This window comes from Eimeria mitis, genomic scaffold, assembly GCF_000499745.2.
Source record: "Eimeria mitis Houghton genomic scaffold, Emh_scaff53, whole genome shotgun sequence".
NCBI classification, from domain to species: domain Eukaryota; phylum Apicomplexa; class Conoidasida; order Eucoccidiorida; family Eimeriidae; genus Eimeria; species Eimeria mitis.
Window position 1 is genome coordinate 4,400 of NW_013573575.1, and position 19,023 is coordinate 23,422.

A 19,023-nucleotide genomic window follows, 5' to 3' on the forward strand; every position below is an offset into this window, starting at 1 on the left:
ACAGCATAGCGCGGTAGCTCCTGTAGCGTCAACAGCAGGAACAGGGGTTGCGTTAGTTGCTGGTCCTTCTAGAAGGTACATCGGCACCACGAACAGCTCGCTAATCTTTTCTCTGCTGACGGTAACATACAGGCGCTGCTGTGGCAGCAACAACAGAAGACAGAGCAGCAATAAGAGCAGCAGCAAGGAAAGCAGCAGCAAAGTTCTTTTGTATGCGTTTGAGATAGCGTCTGTGCTCCGTGGCCATCGGGCCGGCGGCGAGTCAAGATGGCGTCGGAGCCGTTCATTGACTACAAACCAGCATGGGAGGTGTTAGCTGGAGAGGAGGGGAGCGTCGAGTCAGCCTCGGATTCGGCGACTGAAAAGAGCCCCATAAAGCCTCCGAAGGGTGGAGCAGGTGGATCCAAATACAAAGCTCAAGACAGCAGAGACAAACATCAGACACACGATGCACTAAAGCTGCGCTCCATTGCTGTGGTCAATGTGTCGTCTGCACTTGACGGTTGCGACGACCAGCTGCTCCCTGCGACATTCAGGGCTCTGGAGAGTGACTTAGGCTTTCACCCTTCTCTCTTGGGCTACATTACTCTCTCTCAGACCCTTTGCCTTTCTCTCTTTTGTCCCCTCTGGGGGTATCTCGCTGACAGACATTCCAGAAAATGGCTGCTCGTCTTCGGCACCACCGCCTGGGGGGTCATCACGACTGCGCTCGGACTCGTCTCCGAGTTTTGGCAGGTAGCAACGAACCCAATGCCTAACCACAAACCTAAATGTGGGCTATAGACGTCCGCGGAGCCCGTTCAGGCGGGATGGTGGGGGATGCTCGTATGGCTGTTTGAAGCTGTTATTGTTCTAGTTGCTGTGTTGTTGATGCTGTCGTTTTTGTTGTTAGGTTGCGCTGCTGAGAGCGCTAAACGGCGTATTCCTGGGGAGTGTGGGCCCGGTGTCCCAGAGCATATTGGCGGACACTTCTCGTCGTCGGAGTCTTGGGTTTTCTTTCGGCCTCGTTCAGCTCTGCACCAGCATGGGAAGGCTGGTCGGGGGTGTCGTCACGACTACTGTGGCCCAGATACAAATGGGAGCCCTTAAGGTCCGTCCTCAGAAGCCAGTCAGAGTGAACACTCAAGAAACAAAAACACCGATTGAAATGCATTGAAGACTTGTGCTTGTTGAGGGGAGGGCAGCTCATTTGGGAATGAGCTCGCCTTAAGAAGGGTGATTCTTGCACTTTCCTGTTCGAGGGTGTTGTTGAATGGCTGTGGTCTTTCCGTGTGTTTTTGCCTTTGCTGCGGGCTCATGTTTGTTTTGTAGGGCTGGCGCGCCTGTTTTATCTGCGTGGGGGCCATGAGCTGCTTGCTGGGAGTTGTTATATCTTTTGTCCTAGAGGAAATTCCGCGCCGGCGAGTCTTGCGACCACGCATGGATGACTCGGGGGGCACGGGATCGGTGATGCAGTCTACGGACACCTGGAGCTCTTTTCTCAAGGAAGTCGTCACCAAGTCTCTTGCCACGCCTAGTGTCCTCATTGTTCTTGTAGAGGTGGGTTCTGCACCGTTGCTTCGCTTCTCGACAAGCTTCTTGGCGATCCTCGGGCATTGTGCTTGCGGCAGGCCGTTAGAAGTGTGCTGCTCAATAGAGAAGCTCTCTTGAGTAGCAGATTTTTTCCTGGCCAGACTTTGTACACTGCGAGGTTTTCATCTACACGGCGTGTGAGGGCGCGGTCTGAACGAAGAAGGGAGACAGGGCCAGGAGTGGTTGAGTGTGCTTTTTATCTCAGGGCTTGGTGGGGACAATCCCCTGGTCGGCTTTCAGCTTCAATACGATGTTTTTTCAGTACTGCAATATGTCGGACCTCAAGGCGGCGTACATCATGGGAGCACTGCTGATTGGCTCCGCGGCGGGTGGAGTCCTCGGCGGGCTTTTGGGGGACAAACTGTACGACTGGTCTCCTGGGCATGGCAGGCCGCTTGTGGGTAAGCCCGTCGACTGCTAGCCACGGCTGACACGTCTCGGGGCAGATACTGCATTCAGGGGGCTGTTGCCGGCACACCCTTTGCCGCTGATTCTGTCTGCGAGAGTTGTGCTCAGTGCGTCTCGGCCGGTCAGAGCATGTGAGTGTCTATGTAGGCGTGTGTCTCTGCCTCTGGTGTATACCTGCTTTTCTTTCAGGTCAATTCGCCATGGCGGTGCGGGTACCCTTGCTGGTGGTGGCCTACGTGGTTGTTCCCAAAGAGGAGACCTCGTTTGCTGTGTTTATGCTCTTGGCCCTCCTTGTTGGTCTGTCCTCCATGGCGGGAGTAGCGGTCAACAGGCCCATCCTTGCAGACGTTGTCCGCCCCAACCACAAAGCCACCGTGTTTGCTCTGGTGAGCTCACTCTTGCAGTTGCAAAAGCCCGAAAGAATAGCTCTACCATTTGCAGACAATCGAAGCAGCACGCAAGCACTTAAGGCCCCGCCGTCCATAGCTAGTTGGACGATATGCTAATCGTGGAGGTCCGGGCAAATGGGCCGGCAAACTGCCTGTGTGAGGTGTTTATGGCTTTTGCCTTGCAAATTGATGCATATGATGCTGATGGTCTGATTGTGGGAGAGGACGAAACCCGTATGGCTGTTTGTGGTGTATGCGTTTGTTGTTTTTCTGTTTGCACGTGTCCCTGAATTGTTTGGGGTGCTACCTCTCGTGAACATGTTGAGCGTTGAGCGGAGCTGCGATTTCTTCTTGTCACCGTGCGTCTTTTGCGGATGCAGACGGTGGCAGTGGAGGGGAGCGGTGCCGCTATTCTGGGGGCGCCACTCGTGGGATATTTGGCGGAGCATTCTTTTGGATATCTGCGCACAACTCTGCTGGTGGCTGAAATGCCCGAACAGCTGCGGCTGGGAAACGCAAATGCCTTGGCGTCTGCTCTTGCCTTTCTCACGGTCATCCCCTGGTCCATCTCCTTCCTGCTTTACGGACTCCTCCATTTCACTTACGGTCAGCCCCGCCTCCCAAAGCCCTCTCCGCTAATCCTCCCGCATCTGCTGCTGCGGGGAGAGCAGCGAAAGGGGCTTTGCTGCTGCTTTTGTTATTGCTTTTGTTGTTTATACTGAGCAGCGACGGAGGCGCATAGATGCATTTCCACACACAAGGTGTAACCAGCTTGACGTCTAGTTACAGCTTGCCGTTGGTGATGCACCATTTTGTCTCCGCTGCTACAGCTAGCCGTGCCCCCATTAAACTGCAAGACTTGTGCACTTCAGACCTAGTCATTCGACTACAAGAGTAGTAACTCTGTGCGGGAGTTCTTGTTTGTACACCGCATGTCAAACGTGGTCTCTGTCATTGCTTGGCCATAGGGCGGCAACGGGCACCAGATGCTCGCGAGGGTTCTATTTAGATAGCTGCCTCTGGAGATTGAGCATGAAAGGGAGTGGGGCTTATATGTGGGTTTCTTCAGGACGGGACCAAGAGAGGATCAGCGCAGTGCTCGATGAGGAGTTTCGACAGGACGAGGAAGATAAGGAGGAATGGCAGAGGCGACGATCACAGTCAAAGTCTACAGAGACAGAAACGGCCTTCTCAGCCGATGCTGTTGCAGATGGGTTCGTAGGTACTGAAGACAGCTCCAGTGACTCTCCGCGTAGGAGGCCCCCTGCCCGCAAGTCCCAGGATGCCGTATTCAGTTCCAGCGACTAATCGCTTGCTCTGCTGCGAAGGCCTTGACTGCCCACCCCTCAGCTGGGAGCGAACTCCTTGCACCCTTGCAGCGCCTTCACTGACACCCCTCCTTTCTTCTTGGCAAGAGGGGCCCATGAAAAGCCGCGCGGCTGTAGTGCTTTGTCCGCTTGCCAGCAAGTAGCTGCTTAGATAGCTGTGCACCTAGTTGCTGACTAGGACGCGTCTCGCCTATACGGCCTAACCCAGGCTGTGTGTCTCCTGCAGTCCTTGAAAGAGTCTCTGCGAAGCAAGTCGGCCGGTTAGCAGCAGGCATACAGCAGCAACAGCAGCAAATCCCCGACTTACGTGGCCCCCCCGCTACACTAGCAGCTGGAGGGACACGTGAGCCGGGGCGTTGTTTGTTGAAAATATCGCCGGTGGCGTTGTTTGTACTCATTGGTATTTGCTGCGACGGAACGCAGCAGCAACGTTTGAATGCACACGTCCTGCCTCTTGGAAACTTGACACTTAAACTGTTTTGAAGCTGGGGCCCAGCTAAGCAGAGGGGTGGCTAGATACGGCCAGCTAGCTACCCGGAGCTACCCGGCCAAGCAGGCAAGAAATACGGGTGAAAACAGCTGACGAGCCAGCTGGGGGACGGACAAATCGCGGGTGCAGTTAGCTGAGTTGCTAGCAACGCGAACAGCAGCAACGAAGTTGGCAACTCTAACGAATGTTTTGGCCGTCTGCAGATAGGGCCATCTTGCTTCATGCTTTGCTGAGTAGCGGCTGGTGCTAGAGCTGGAGCAACTGCAGACGGCGCAACTGCTGCAGTGGGCCTAACCGAGAGGCATCAGTAGCAGCAACACCAGCAGAACCATTAGCTCGAGCAGAAGGAGCAACAATAGAAGTGTTGGCAGACTGCAGCGTTAGGTTTGAGCGTGCGGCGAGGCGACTGCGCAGCTGTCAGTGGTTGAGGCCCTCGCGGAGACAGAATTCCATTCTGGGACTGCATGCGCCTGAGGGTTTGGGGGAGGGTTGGTTCGGATAGGCACAAGCGAAGCGCCATGCTCCTTCCTCTCTTGCAGCAAACCACAGCACCCCAATGATTCACTCTCCCGGGCCAGCTGCTGCACCCCCTGTATGCCAGTCCAGCGCGCACGCACACAGACGCACACACCTTAAACCATAAACCCCACATGATCCGCTGCATTCATACCTTTAATGCTGGAGTTTATCATGTGTGCATGACGGAGCGACAGATAGTCCAGCTGTACGTGTTCCATACCCTAAGCCCTGAAGCCTACAAGGCTGTGCGCACCCCTAGCGGCTACAACTCGAACCGTAAACCCTCGGCCCTACACTGTCGGGCAGTGCGCACCTGTGCAAGAGCCACATATCGGGCAGCGACTTCTCTCTTCTCTCGAACAGCTGCTTGAGTCTCTTCCGCCGCCATCCGTATCTCCCGCTGCAGCCTGTGTTGCTGCTGCTGCTGCTGCTGCAGCTCCTGCTGTAGCAACTCTGCTTCCTGACAAACCCTCCCGTGCTCGTTCCTCAAATGCATATAAGCGGCTGCAGCACGCTTTGCGGCTGATGCTAAGGCGCCGCTATCTCGATCTTCTGCGTCCTGCTCCCCTTCACTGCTGTCGCGTTTGCTGCTGTTGCTGCAGCTCCGCCTGCTACTGCTGCTGCACATGCTGCTGCGACGCCCGACCTCCAGCAGGAGTGGTCCCAGATGTTCGTATGCACGTTGGCGTTCGCTGCAAAGAGCCTCTACTCTCCTGATTGCCTCCTGCTGTTCTTCAGTTGCTGCTGCAGCTGCTGCCGCGGTTTGCTGCTGCAGCTGTTGCAGCTCCTGCAGCTGCATCTCAAAGTGCATGCGATCTTCCGCTGCGCGTGCCTTTTCCGTGTTGAGATCATCTATTGCTTTTGTATTTGCCGCTACGGCGGCTCTAAGCTGCTGTTGCAGCTTCTCGACTTGTTGCTGCAGCAGCTCTTGTTGTGCTGCAGCCGCCTGTTGCTGCTGCAGCAGCTGCGCCTCTGTTGCCGCTATTTCCTGGGTGCGTTTCTCGAGTTGTTCCTGTTGCTGCTGCTGTTGCTGTTGCAGATCTTGCAGCTGTTGCCGCAGCAGCTTGAGTGCTTCCTGTCTCTCCTCTTGTTGCTGTTTGCTCTTTGCGAGAAGAGTCCTGTTAGTTTGCTTGACGGAGCGTAGCTCCTCCTGCTGCTGCTGCAGCTGTTGCTGCTGCAGCTGCTGCTCCTCGTTGCTGCGCCTTTGTGCGGCTTCCAGGGTTTTGACCTACAAAAATACCCGAGCGCATGCAAAAGTGAAGAGGCTCCCCTGTCTTGCTTCAAGTGAATGAACAAGTACGAACAGTCATCGGCTCATTCACTAGTTTACTTGCACAAACTCCTGCCCGACTTACTCCAATATAAAACAGCAAAAGTCGATATGGATATGCTAAGCTCCAAACCTTTAATTGCAGAAGGTTGGGGGCACAGAGAATGGCATTGCCAAGGGCTTAGGGTTTAGTGTTTCGGGGTTTGGGTTTGGGCTCAAGAATATACCTGCTCCGCAAGCTCCTGTCTTTTCTTCTGCAGGTTTCGGTTTCGATCGTTGAGCTCTTTGCTCCGCTCCGAAAGGTCCTTGTTCTCCTGAATAACAAAACCTAAATCCTAAACCCTAAACCCTAATTCCCTGAACCCGGCTCTGTACACCCAACCCTAGACCCATTCTCCCACATCCTAGGCCGTCCTTCTAAGGAAATATCCCTCTAAAGCTTCTGATTGAGGGTGTTCGGCTTGGGGCTTGCAAGTTTAGTTGAAGGAGCAGCGTTCTTAGGGCTTACGAGGCTTAGTTTGGCATTGGTTTCGGTCAGCTGTTTCTGCTGCGCCTCTGCTCTCGCCTTGAAGGCTGCTGCAGCTTCATGCGCCTCCTTCAGCTGTCTTTCAGCTGATTCGGCTGCTGCTATTGCTTTATCACTGGCCTCACTAAGCCTTAGGCTTAGAGCCTCGCGCTCGGCAGCGGCTGCTGCTGCTGCTGCCGCTGCTGCCTTCTGTTGCTGCTGTAGCTCCTGTTGCAGGGCCTGGAGCTTATTTTGCTGCTCCTGCTGTTGCTGTTCCAGCAGCGACTTTTCCTGCGTTGTCGCTTGCAGCTTTTCTATGAGGGTTTTGTTTTCAATCAAGAGTTCTTTGCGCTGCCGCGCCAGCTCCTGATTAGCTGTAGCTAGCTGGTTGTACTGGGACTGCAAGGCTTCAGCCAGCCTTTGGGCCTCCTCACGCTGTTCTTTTAGCCGCTTGTACTCGGAGCCGAGCTGCTGCAAGTGGGACAAGAACTCTGGGTCGCTTTCCATCCTTACAGACTACGAGGCCCTAGACCGGACGGGCCGATGAAGCAACACTGTTGAAGGTTGGCTGGGGAAAGAACACCAACTGGTGCTGGCAAAAATCTTCTGTATCCGAGACGTGAAAAAGTTTTGGACTTTACCCTAGACTATCATCGTCCTCACCTCCGCTCCTGGTGTGTGGTGGGCTTTATTGTGAGTGGCACCAGGGAGACCAGGGGCGAAGGCGTTAGAGGGTTAAGGCCAGGGAGCACACCGGGTAGAACAGCATGGCATATATATCACTTGATAGATGCCGAGAGACAGCCATTTAAAAGAGGAGGTGGACGGGATCAAAGCAACGAAATAGCACCGCTCCTTTCACTCCCAACGCTGGTGGTCTCCACGCGAGCTAACAGTTCAGTGTTTCGGCCACAAGTTGGGCCAGAAACACCTTGTGAAGCAGATCAATAACAAAATTTTCGCGATTAAAACAAGCCAATGATCAGGACATTGCTCGAATGAACTATGAATGCAGGCTGCACGGTCGCTGGGGCCGCTGTGGACCGGTTAGGTGTACGAAGAGCACAGCATCCACGGGCAGCAAACACAGTCTCTTTCTAACAGTAGCTCTACCTTAACATTTTAATTATTGTATATTTAAAATTAAAAATATCCATTTCTCTATGTTGGAACGATTAGATTCTCCCACCGTCGAGGCTCCGCAACCACGGTGGCACAGGGGCCCCCCGCGTGACCGGGGGCCCCATGGGGGCCCCCATGGGAAATGAATTAGCCGGTGGAGCTGAAGCGGATGGCTCGAAATAATAACGGATTTTAAGATACTTCGATTTTTATTCAATGAGATAATACTAAATACCGAACAACCAGACCGTGACCGCGGCTCCCTTGCTGCCACTCCGCTCAACTATCATCTAGGGAGTGTTTCCGCGTAGGACAATCAAATTACTGTTCCCTCATTGTAGGAGGCTACTCACTTAATGGCATGCTCTACACCATCACGGCCACACAAAATCCCAGCCTCTCCTATCACCATGCAGCAGCAGGAACAACACACGCAGCACCAGCAACAGCAGCAAGGGCAGAAGCAGCAGCAAGGAGAACGGCAGGAAAAGCACCGAAGCCAGCAACATTAACAGTTGCGGCGGCACACAGACTTAGGCAGAGCAATGGTACGGCCGCGGCAAAAAGCGCAGCAGCAGCAACAGCAGCAGCAATCGGAGCGGCAGGCCCAAGACGAGGATCAGCAGTGTTATCGCCGTGCGCAGGATGAACACAAGCAGTATTTACGGACGGAATCACATCAAGAGCAAGATCCGAATCAGTTGAGGCAGGAACAACAGCAGCAGCCCCAGACAGAGTGGCAACGGAGCAGTCTACAGCAGCAAGCCGAGCAGCAGCAGCCGCAGCAGCAACAGGAGCTGCAGCCTTCTGCTGCACCGCCTCGAGTGCACGTGAAATTCTTGGGCGGCAAACGTGCGAGAGGTCTCGTTGCATCCGAACCCATCGAAACCGCGGAGGTGGGATATGGTTGGTTGTATGCAGACACCAGCACCTACTGAGCTAGAACTGTGTTTAGATAGCTAGGGGTTCTGCTTCATGCAGGGTGTGCTGGATCCCTGCAGCTAGCTAGTGCTCTGTATGAATCGCGAGAGGACTTCATGTTCAGCTACGTAGGGTTCGTGCTGCAACTAGTTGAGTAGACCGTGTCCTCTGGTGAGCATAGCTGCCCGTTGCTGTGACTGCAACTGCTGTTGCAGCCAGTTTTTGCCCACCTAAACAAAAAACTCTCAACTCTAGCCCCCAAACCCTAGGGCGTGGGGTATGTATTTTGTGCACAGGTCATTTACACGGAGGAGCGTCCGCTTCTCGCAGTGCAGCACGAATTCTCGCGGTTTGTCAAGGGCGTAGGGTTTAGGGTATGGTATTCTGCCGGGTCACCTGCTGACGGTTTTCCCGCAGGGTTTAGGGTTTGTAGCCTAGGGTTTGGGGATCAGGGTTTGTGGTGCATTTGTAGGCTATGTGGGCTGACCTGCTGCAACTGCTTGCGCTTTGTGGGCTCGCTGAAGGACTGTATCCGCCACGTTCTCACCCAGTCAGCTTCTCATAAACCCTACATTCGAACCACGCCTAAACCCGAAACCCTAAAATTCACCATTAGATGTAGCTTTAACACGTAAACCCTTGTCCTAGCTGAGAGCGCTGAAGCATGGCCCTGAACCAAAGTGCTAAACCCTAAACCCTCGTACATACCTCATAAGGTCCATGCTTCAGCAGTAGCGCCTCAGCGCAGAAGTGGGTACTGATGCTGTTGCCGTTTCTGACGTTGCTGCTGTTACTGTCCCTGCAACCTCTGTTGCCGCTGCCGCCGCTGCTCCTGCTGCACGTGCTAGAGTAGTGCTGCTGCTTCAAGCACTGCTGCTGTTAATGTTCCTTTAGGGCAGGGCGGCATGAACCTCTGGCGGACCTGCAACTTTTGCCCGAAACCTTCATCGAGAAAGCAGTGAGAGCGACGCAGACGTGTTGTAGCAGAGATCTGGTGCCTCAGTATTCAGACCTCAATCCCTAAGTCCTAATCACAGGCTGGGCCAACCGGTTGAGATGCCAGATTCGAAGGTTGAGGGGCTAGGGTTAAGCGCTTGGTGTTTGTCGTTCAGGGGCTCTCGTTGGGTCCAGTAGTCCCCTGCGGGGAGTCCGACTGTCCGGCAGTGTTTTGTTCCCAAGAATGCCGCGAGGTTTGTTGATGCAGTGAACTCCAACACCAGTTCTCAATCCCTTTCCCAAGCACCAAGCCCTGAACTCAACGCAACCCCTCACTCTCAACTCGAGGCCTACAACGGAGAGGGGGGCCTTGAATCGCTGGCTTTTGCCCTGTTGATATAACACGTTTTCCTAGGGTTGGGGATTGAAGGCCTAGGGTTTAGGGTCTATGGTGTGCGAGCAGCACGCTCGTCGCGAGACCTTTCATCGAATGGTTTGTGTGGAGGCGGCGGATCGCAGCGCCTGGCTTGTATTCCTTTCTCACGCCAGAAGGCACCATGATGGACTCATGATGGCAGGTACGTTCTAGAGCTATGAGGCTACGGTTGGGGGTATATTGCATACGATTTAGGGTTTACGGTTTTGCGGTCTTACAGTTCAAGATTTACTCGTTATGGCTTAGGGTTTACTCCTATATTCTGCCTTGATGGGAATTTCTCGGTGCTAAGGGAAGTGGGGTTGATGCTCAGGGCCTAGGGTCTTGATTTCAGGTTTTTGCTTGCTGCGTCATCTCGCTGAACACAACGGGCCCTACTAGGGTTTAGGGTGTACGGCTGAGGGTTTGCGACCGCAGGTGCCTGCGTAGCCCAGGTTGTGTTTGAGGTGTTGTTTAAGGGCCGGCAGTTCGCAGATGCACTTCGTCCTTTCCGGCAGTTTTATTCTGCTCCCTGGTAAGGGGTTGATTTCTGTTGGTGAATTTGCAGTCCTGCTTTTTTCCTGAGGTGTACGTAAAACCCTTGGCGTCCTCACGCGTCTATGGAACCATAGTGCGCCCCCTGTCCTGAGGTGTATATGCGGCTGGTGGCTGTCGATCTTTAGTTTGCCCGGCTTGTTTGCTTTTGGCTTCTGTTTGTTCCTGCTGTCGGTGCTGCTGCTTCTGGCGTGGGTGCGTAAAGGCGTCTGCTGCCTCTCGTTTCGCTTCCTGAACCTTGTGCTCTGTTTCTCGGGTCGCTCCCCGTCGACGTACGCAGCAAGTGGGCGATTGTCGAAGGTTTAAAGTTTGGGGTATAGGCCTTAAGCTTAATTTTGAGTGTTTTGGCCCTGCAGGGAGTCGCTGGCGCCTGACCGCGTCGCTGCAGGGGGGTCTTCAGCGTCCCTTAGGGGCTCCCGTACAGAGACTGCCGAGGGGAGGAGGAGTCTCCTTCTCGAGTCGCTGGCCCTTTTAAAGAGGGTCCTCGACCCGATCATCAGCTGCTATGGGGACCCATCACTGAGGGACACACTTGACAGCATTCTGCAGCTTGATTCTTATTCACGCCTCCTGGTCAGCAAAGTCTGAGCTCCAAAAGCTAAACCCCAGCTTCACCCCGGATCGCACAGCAGAGATTTCCCGGGGGATCACAACCTTCTTTCGGGTTCCGCTAGTGCGCAGCGTGTATCAGCAGCAGGCGGTGGCTGGAAGCGCATCTTGCGCTGCTACGAGCACTGCAGCTGCTGCAGTTCAGGTGTAAAAGGGCTGCTGCTGCTGGAGCCGCAACAGCAGCTCCCGAACCGTGTTTCTGCCCTGTCTTGCGGCGTTTGCGCATGCAGGGGACTTTCGCCCTAGTTTGTCTCGATGTGGAGTTCCCTCATCCGCTCAATCGTCGTCTGCTCGACTTGCAGCGAGCCCTTTCGCGGTTCAGTCACCGCCGACCAGATCACCCAGAGGGCCTTTCAGGAGTCCCCATAGAAGTACCTCCTCCATCTGGACCACTTCAGGGGTCTTCCCCTGAGCTACAGGATACTTCAGCTGAGGATGAGCAACACGCTCCTGTGCTACGGAAAGTGGGTTTCAGCGTGTAAAATATAGGCCTTAGCGCTTATGCTTATGCGTCCTAGTTGTTAAGGTTTGGGTTTTACGGTTGGGGCGCTAGGGTTTACGGGTTGGTGTTTATGGTTTAGGCTTGAGGGTTTAGGGGCAAGAGGCTTGGAATTCGAGTTTAATGTCTATGGTTTATAGTTAAATTGTTGAGGATTGTGCGTGTGACAGTTGCTGAAAGAGGTCCACGCGATAACGCGCTGGGATGATGGCGACGGGGATGCTGAAGCTCCGGGAGACCCAGAGGCACCAGGAGGGCCCTCTGAGGTTACCTGGGGGGCCCCTCTTTTGCCATTTATTGGGTGGGGTTTGTTTCGCTTCGGATCGATGACGAACCACAGCTGTTGGCCCAATGCAGAAGCGGATTTTCCGCTACACAGCACAGCCTTGGAGGTGGGCTCTCTGTCGGTATTATGGCTCGAGGTGTAGGGTCTAGCGTTTACCGCTCATTGTTAAAGGTTAATTCTTCACGATTTACAATTATGGCGTAGTGAAAGGGTTTAGTGCTAAGGGTTTACGGTTTAGGGAGTGGGGTTTAGGAGGGAACGCTCTGCGTAAAGCTCGCTTCATGCATATGGGCTCTTGTCGATAGCGTAGGACTTAGGGTTTAGGATTTGCTGCAGGTCAGGGCCTTGCGGTCCATTGACGCGGAAGAGGAAGTGACTGTCTCCTACATAGACGAGGCCCTGCCCCTCCACGAACGGCGCCAGATGCTGCAGAAAGTATGGCGTGGGGTCTTTAGCGGTTAACGGTTTAGGGTTTCCGCCGGTGAAGCCATTCCTTCAAGCAGGCGGCAGCAAACACTCAGGAGTTCAGACTGTGTCCCGTAGGGTTCAAGGTTGAGGGCTGAGCGTGTGGGGTTTAGGGTTCAGGGTTTAGGTTTTGGTGCTTTGCAGCACTACGGCTTCTCTTGCACGTGTCCCCGCTGCGTTGTCGAAGTAAACCCAAAACCCTTAGCCCTAGGCCCTGAAAGCTAAACCCTTCCTGCACCAGTCTAGCGTTTACTGCTTCCTTCCTTCCTTCGCTTCTTTAAGATTTTGGGCTTAGCGCTTTGTTTTTCAGGCTACCGAGGCCCTGCTAGTTGTCATGAAGGCCCCCGAATGCGCCGATGGAGCTAAGCTTGAGGTGAGCCGCTGCTACTGTTTCTGCACGTGGGCAGTTGGTCCTGCTGCGCCTGCCGTTGCTCGATCTCTTGCTGCTGCTGGAAGTGCTCCTAGTGTTGTGGTGCTGCTGATGGTGTTGCTGCTGCTGGAGCGGGAAGCAACAATCGTGTGTTGCCACTGCAGCCGTCCCTGCTGTGTCAGCGCACCCTGGGCGCTACAGTTCCCGTTGTTTCTTACGTGGCTGCTGTTGGGGTTGCTGCTGCTGCTGCGCTTCGGCTTGCAGGAGCTTGTGGCGCGGAGGACGGGTTTGCCCCTGGCCGTTGTCACGGAAGTCAGGCAATATTCACGACGGCTCACCAAACCCTAAGCGTCAAACCGGGAACCCCAAACAAGCAAAAGCAACCGTCTGGGGCTGCACCTTCTCGGATTCTCGGCGCGACCAAAACTCCAAAACCAAAGCCCTAACCACTGAAGTCTAACGCCTCGGCGGAAAGAAGTAGCATGAACACCCTAGTGACCATTGCAGGTTCTCATCTACGGTTGCTTCAACAGCACCATCTGCAGCAGGGTTGCAAACTGCACTCACCCCCGCTGCATATCGAGGGCCGAAGGTTGTCAGAGACTGAAAGGAGATAGCTTCTCTGGGAGGCCTCGAAGCGCCTTTTGTTTACATGATATATGGGTAAGTGGCCAGCTAGCTGGTAAGTTGCCAGCGAGCTGGCTAGCTAGCGACGCTGGCGCTGTGTCCAGCTCATCCAGCAACAAGCAAGTCAACAGACTGGACACCTCACCTAAACCTGCGCTGGAAGCTCAATGGCGGAACTCGAATGTTCCCGGTGCCCCAAGCGTACAAGCTAACTATCGGCAAGTGCAGCTACCTAGCTGCCCGGCCAGCTCCTGCTGGCCAATTCAACTAATTTGTTAGCAGTTCGGCTGCCTACCTGCTTGTTTCGTTCAAGCCTTCCGAACATGAATTTTTGACAACGGATATCTGAAGTCAACGACGTGAGTATATGCAGCGAACTGAGTGAACAGTGAAGCGCAACAGGAACCTAACGTATTCTGTCTTTCAGTACCGTGAAGGTAACGGGGTCGTAAAGCTGCTGCCCGTTTGTTTCCTTCGCATTCAGTGCCGGCTGGCTAAGGAATTGTATTTTGAACGAGCCGTTCATGCTGAACTTTCCTGATGCTAGTGTCGTTCACACCGCCACTAACCAGCACCACAATTTGAAACTCCATCCCCTTCCCTGCATTGCCCTACCTGCTTCCAGCTTCCAGGAGCCAGTCGCCTTTGGCCGTGAGGCTTTCTAAGCAAATGAGCCTCTTTGGCTCTGGGATAAGCCCAACTTAGCAAAAGGAAGGATCGTGCCACGTCAGGAATTCCTTGCTCTCGTTTTAGACAACAGAGCACCAAAGCTCTCAGCCTAAAAAGAAGGCTTCAGAGAAGCATTGTACGTCTAGCAAAGTATGTCGCAAGCAGAAAAAAACGCGGACGCAGGGAGACCACCTTTCATTGGGCCATAAAACGAGAAACAAAGAAAAAGGTGCATGCATTGGACAAGTAAAGGCACCACGTCGCAACACTGCCAATATCGGGCTTGTCCCACCGCAGATATATGCTGGGTGGGTATATATCGAGCTGACCATAGAGCCTAATGTTATAGTTAAGCTAGGAAGCATCCCAAGACAACTCTGCTTGCCCCCGATCAAGGACATGCCATTTAAAGTAAAAATTTTAGATGGGTTGGTTGCATCTGAACAGCATGTTTTGCTGACTAAAATATGCCACCGTAAGGCCAGCTAAAAGGTGCTGCAGATATTGTCAATAGCCATTTCTGTAGGAGTATCCCAGGTCATTGCGCGCACCCTCAAGAGGTGCTTCGCGCATCTCAGACGCGCTGTAGCACTCCATAGTCTCCACCGGGCATGTAAAACCTGGATAAGCACCCATTTGGAGGCAAAGTCAACAACTTAGTGTACTGAAGGCTTTGCTGCAGTAGGCCTAATATGTCTCTTATGCGTGAAGGAGGGAGCCATCAGAAGTGTCACAGCTCTGCAGTAGGGCAGTGCAAACAGGAGACGTGCAGTACTGAATTTGTGGCGTTCTGGCACTATACAGGTTGAATTGAAGTCCGGGGTACCTGAAGGGTAGGTGCCTGTAGCTGAGTGAGTTCCTGCAGCTCGTCCTTGCCGACAAGAGTTAGTGCGCGTTGCAGCAGAGGTAAAAGAACGAGCGCCTCATCAACGCCTAGCCTTCCCTGTATGGCTCGCAGCTGCAGATGCGTCACCAACCGCCACCACACGAATAGCAAGTTTGCATGTCTGGAGCTATAGCAAGAGAAGGTCACGTTGCGAATGCTAAAATGTGGGAAGCGGGAGGGAAGATAGGACTGACCAAATCATTCGTCTTGATTAGGAGGATGAGTTCGTGAGGAATATCCTGCAGGACGCTAGTAATTCGGGTGAAGTACTCCGGGAACGACCTTCGCAGCAGTTCTGCCTCTCTGTCCACCCGCAGCAACAACACTAGACACTGCTACTGAAATGAACCTGCATATGCCGAATGAATGCGAATTTTTCCTACAAGGAGCTGTCGGGGTGTGGTTCTTACTCGGGAGTCTTCCGCGACAGTTGCAACCCCGAATTGATGCTGGGAACACAACAGCTCACACCAAACAAAGCTCAACGCGTCGGTAGAAATACGCCTTGAAACTAAAACTACAACATATTGGTTCACACCGCACCTGTCTTCGCTTCTCAGGCTGAGAATAACAGCAAGCAACCCAGCCAGTTCATCCACGCCAAACTCGTTTGCGCATGCTGTCACAGCTGCAATGTCTCCCCGCTGCATGGCCAGCCACAAGCTGGCGTATGTGTGCCTAAAGCGCTCAGTAAGTGAACAGTATAGACCGTGGTCCAGAAGGCTGAGACGAAGCCGTCCTTTTGTCTGCCCTGATTCCTGTGACAGTCGCCGGGCATTCAACGCCTGCGCCCCGGTGAGAGACGATAAAACTACCGGTGTGCGTAACAAAAGCCTTGGCTGTCGAGGCTCCTCGCTTGAGCCCGAGCCCTTTTCGAGATGCACAATGACGTTGCCAGGGTGCGGATCCGCATGTACAAATCCAACGTCAAAAATGAGCCTTCCGTAGAGTTCCGATAACGCTTCAGAGACCGCTAGAGGGTGAATTCCTGCAGCGGAAAATAGACAAGGCCCTATCGCAAAATGTTTTGTCCCATGTAGACAAACAAATCCCTCAAGCTTCCGGGATGCAGCCTCCTTGGGAAGTTTCAGCATACCTTGAGAAAGTATTCCTCGCAAATCGTCCACTGGAACCCCTTTACAGCGCTCCATGACGAGAACCCTGGCAGTAGTCAATTTGTTGTACACTCGAGGCACATATAGCTCTATCTCATAGTCATTGAGGCAGTGCGAATAGTCCTCCTGTCTGCGGACGGTTGAATTTGCAGCAGCCCTTGAATGGAGCTGTGGCGTTCTAGAGTGCGACTGTTTGTCTGTAACAAGCGAAGCGTTTCCTTCAACACCTTCCACGTCGCTCGGTCGTGTCGGTGGCGTTTTTGCCGATTGACAGCCACTGTTGTCTCCTGACTGTGAGTGGGGATTTGGAAGCCAAAAATACGAAGCTACCCTTGCGCCGAGACGGATGAGGATCGATTGCAGTAATGAAGGCTGCGGCAACCCGAAGTGAAAACTGGAGCATCCCTCTTGCAACAGCTCGCGACATCTATTGGCGTTTTCCGCTTCCTTTCTGAAGTCCAACTCGGCAGGGAGATTTTCTCGCAGCAGATCTACAAGCCACTCAAGCCTGCATGCAGAAGGGATGGCGAACAGTGTAGTGCCTTGCACAGGGACATTCTGCTAGCCCGTCCCAACTGCACAGGCTACAGAAGGAAAGTCGAGCAGCTTTGACGCTATGCGACAAGCGCCCCATGTCAAACACCAAATGCCAATCACAGGTAGAACGTTGAATCACTCCACTTCATTTCATCGTTCCGTCGTGCAAACGCGACGTCGTGTCACATGCCAGGACAAAGCAGGAGGGCAAGGGCCTATGTGCGCAGTGCACCGATGTGTAAGACTGCAGAACACCAACGAAGGAAGAAGTGTGTCTTACGACCAAAAGGCAATATACTCCTACCGCTAGTTATATAGCTATACAGCGTTACTGTTGATACTCTTGTGGGTATTTCACCTGACATCAGGGAATATTTTTGCAGCAACTGCCGTCAGGAGTTCAACAACTCTTGTGTCCGTCTCGGCAAGTTGCCGCACGTCAGCATGTTGCACTTTAACAGCAACGGGCTGCCCATTTGCCAGCACAGCGAAGTGTACTTGCGCCAACGAGGCTGCAGTGAGGCAGAGGCACAGCATCGTATGTGGGCTCGGTGATTCTGCCGCTGGTCCCGTAGCAAAGAAATTACTACTAGTAGAGAGCCGCATGTGACGCAGAAGGAAGTTCAAGTATATAGAGGGTTAAAACAATGTGTGTGCCGTTTCAAAAAAGAAGACTCAACAGACGGTTACGCGAGCGCTATCCTCAAGACGCAGTCAGTCACTTAACCACCATCAGGGATCAAGATAGAAGCAGCCAGGAAGAGCCAAGCAAAGGCACGCTGTTAAACTCGACGGACGTTATGGAATATACCTGTGCTTTAGCCATTAATAAACCTACCCGTGCCAACTGGTGTCTCGTCAAACTCCCGAAATACTTCATCCAACCTTTCAATCTTCAGTTCTTGCTTGAGCACTTCCTCCACTTGTGCCATGGGAGACGGGGGGAGGTTGCACTGCAGCCGCTGCAGTTGCTGGGTATATTCTAAGGGCAACAAATACTCCATAGCGCTCGCGTGCTGCCCAACTTTGACGTATACCCCTCTGTTTCTTTCAGCTAACCGCACGAGGCGCCGTGCAGTGCGCTGGTGGCAGCCGCTGATATCCCACCAACCTGAACATATTTAAAGCATCTACATCTAGCCGCCTCAGCAAGACACAAACGTTTCAACACACGCTGCAGCATACCTGCATACCGTGATTACTTCACGCAAGCGAACTCTGCAGAACCCGGATCCTAGGAGCAGTACGCGACACTAAAATATATTTGCTCTGGTGGCGGCAGGTTTGCCTTCGTTATGCGTGCCTACAGCGTAGCCAAAAAAAAGTACATCTTTTAGCTTCATGCTTCGCTTCTTTATCCCCTGTACTCACAAATACTTACTGAGCAGCTTGTAGTCAATGCTGAGCGCAGCAAGGGTAGCTGCGGCGTTCGCGCATCGTAGCACAGCCCAGGTTCGGGACCTTTCAGGCATCACCAACTGAATTCCCCACCCAATAAGTCCCGCAGCAGTGAGAGCAGCACCAGCAACACAGCAGCCCCTACCAAACGCGACCAATGACGATGCCGCCTTACGATGCTGGATGGGCCTGTGTGGTACCTTGAAGCGTCCAAGCAGATGTCTTATGCCGCCGCCGCTGCCGCTCCCCATTGCGTCTCTATTGCTGCCGATGCTGGTGCGCCTTGTATCGGCACCACCATGGTAGAACCTGGGGAGGGAACTGTAGACATTGTGCGTCGCGCGATTGGCTTGGGAGAGGCGCCCCAACATCATACTTCACCACCAGAGGCCTCTCACACGGAGGTAACCTTCATAGAAAACCTACACCAGCATGTAGTGCTGCTGAGAATGTCCGAGAACAGCCATGAGCTAGGCGCCAGGTGCAAGCATATTTCACAGGGGGGCGCGCATGCCCAGATCAAGATGCGCCAGCAAGCGTCGGGTTCTGCCTCCGCAGCACTCGCCCTAGTCGCTGAGATGGCGAGAGACCATACAGGTAGCTTCGGTAGAGCTAACTTAGAGGATTCTGCGAGGCTTTGTGCTCCGCAGAACGACCTGTCGCCACGAGGGCGTACCAGCGGGAATTCACAAACCTCCGGACCCTGCTTGTCTGATGAATGCTCGGGCTCCTCCGTCCATTATCCTGCGCGCAGGGGCCAGCTGGAGAAATTTATGGCCCATCTGAAAGGTACGAGTGCGACTTTGCTAGGAATTCAGAGGCCCCTCCCTGCCAACGGCTTACGTGCGTGGCAGCTACTCCCAGTGGTGACCCTTCACAGGAGGGCCGTTATTAGGTTTGTTTGAACTTTAATAGATTTGTTTTGCCTAATCCTCTCTCTATAGAATATACAGAATGCAGGAGTCGGCAAGTTGTTGGATCGCTTCTTGCGGACTGGCCCCGTTGGTTTTGCTTGTTGGGCCCCGCTGGATGGCTGGATCTTCGTTATCTCTCAGCGCTAAGCTTCTACACCACAACTTGCTGCTCCTCTTTATTTGTAATGTTTTGACTCTCATCCTATTGATTTATCCAG

The 19,023-nt window shown here is 53.5% G+C and overlaps 4 protein-coding genes across 4 annotated transcripts; 2 read left to right on the plus strand and 2 right to left on the minus strand.

The window, feature by feature from the left end:
* Positions 1–267: 267 nt before the first annotated feature.
* EMH_0052350 (transmembrane domian-containing protein, putative) lies at positions 268–4,437 on the plus strand (the record flags this gene model as incomplete). Its single annotated transcript, XM_013500335.1, has 9 exons — positions 268–735; positions 893–1,090; positions 1,312–1,539; positions 1,778–1,973; positions 2,170–2,366; positions 2,750–2,975; positions 3,439–3,621; positions 3,924–4,040; positions 4,391–4,437. The coding sequence occupies 9 exons, from the start codon at positions 268–270 to the stop codon at positions 4,435–4,437; spliced, it is 1,860 nt and encodes a 619-aa protein (XP_013355789.1).
* A 130-nt stretch (positions 4,438–4,567) lies between these two features.
* Positions 4,568–6,988, minus strand: EMH_0052460 (plectin, putative; the record flags this gene model as incomplete). The annotated part of the gene is made up of 4 exons (XM_013500336.1): positions 4,568–4,777; positions 5,020–5,934; positions 6,204–6,290; positions 6,485–6,988. 4 exons carry the CDS (start codon positions 6,986–6,988, stop codon positions 4,568–4,570), a joined length of 1,716 nt encoding a protein of 571 aa, XP_013355790.1.
* A 1,160-nt stretch (positions 6,989–8,148) lies between these two features.
* Positions 8,149–13,007, plus strand: EMH_0052570 (uncharacterized protein; the record flags this gene model as incomplete). The annotated part of the gene is made up of 13 exons (XM_013500337.1): positions 8,149–8,499; positions 8,821–8,891; positions 8,997–9,074; positions 9,419–9,482; positions 9,637–9,714; positions 9,924–10,038; positions 10,314–10,410; positions 10,787–11,003; positions 11,270–11,503; positions 12,161–12,259; positions 12,434–12,475; positions 12,600–12,662; positions 12,924–13,007. 13 exons carry the CDS (start codon positions 8,149–8,151, stop codon positions 13,005–13,007), a joined length of 1,593 nt encoding a protein of 530 aa, XP_013355791.1.
* Positions 13,008–14,654: 1,647 nt separating this feature from the next.
* EMH_0052680 (uncharacterized protein) lies at positions 14,655–18,265 on the minus strand (the record flags this gene model as incomplete). The annotated part of the gene is made up of 8 exons (XM_013500338.1): positions 14,655–14,693; positions 14,782–14,913; positions 15,036–15,144; positions 15,385–15,829; positions 15,938–16,464; positions 16,852–17,005; positions 17,332–17,604; positions 17,875–18,265. 8 exons carry the CDS (start codon positions 18,263–18,265, stop codon positions 14,655–14,657), a joined length of 2,070 nt encoding a protein of 689 aa, XP_013355792.1.
* Between the last annotated feature and the right edge of the window lie 758 nt (positions 18,266–19,023).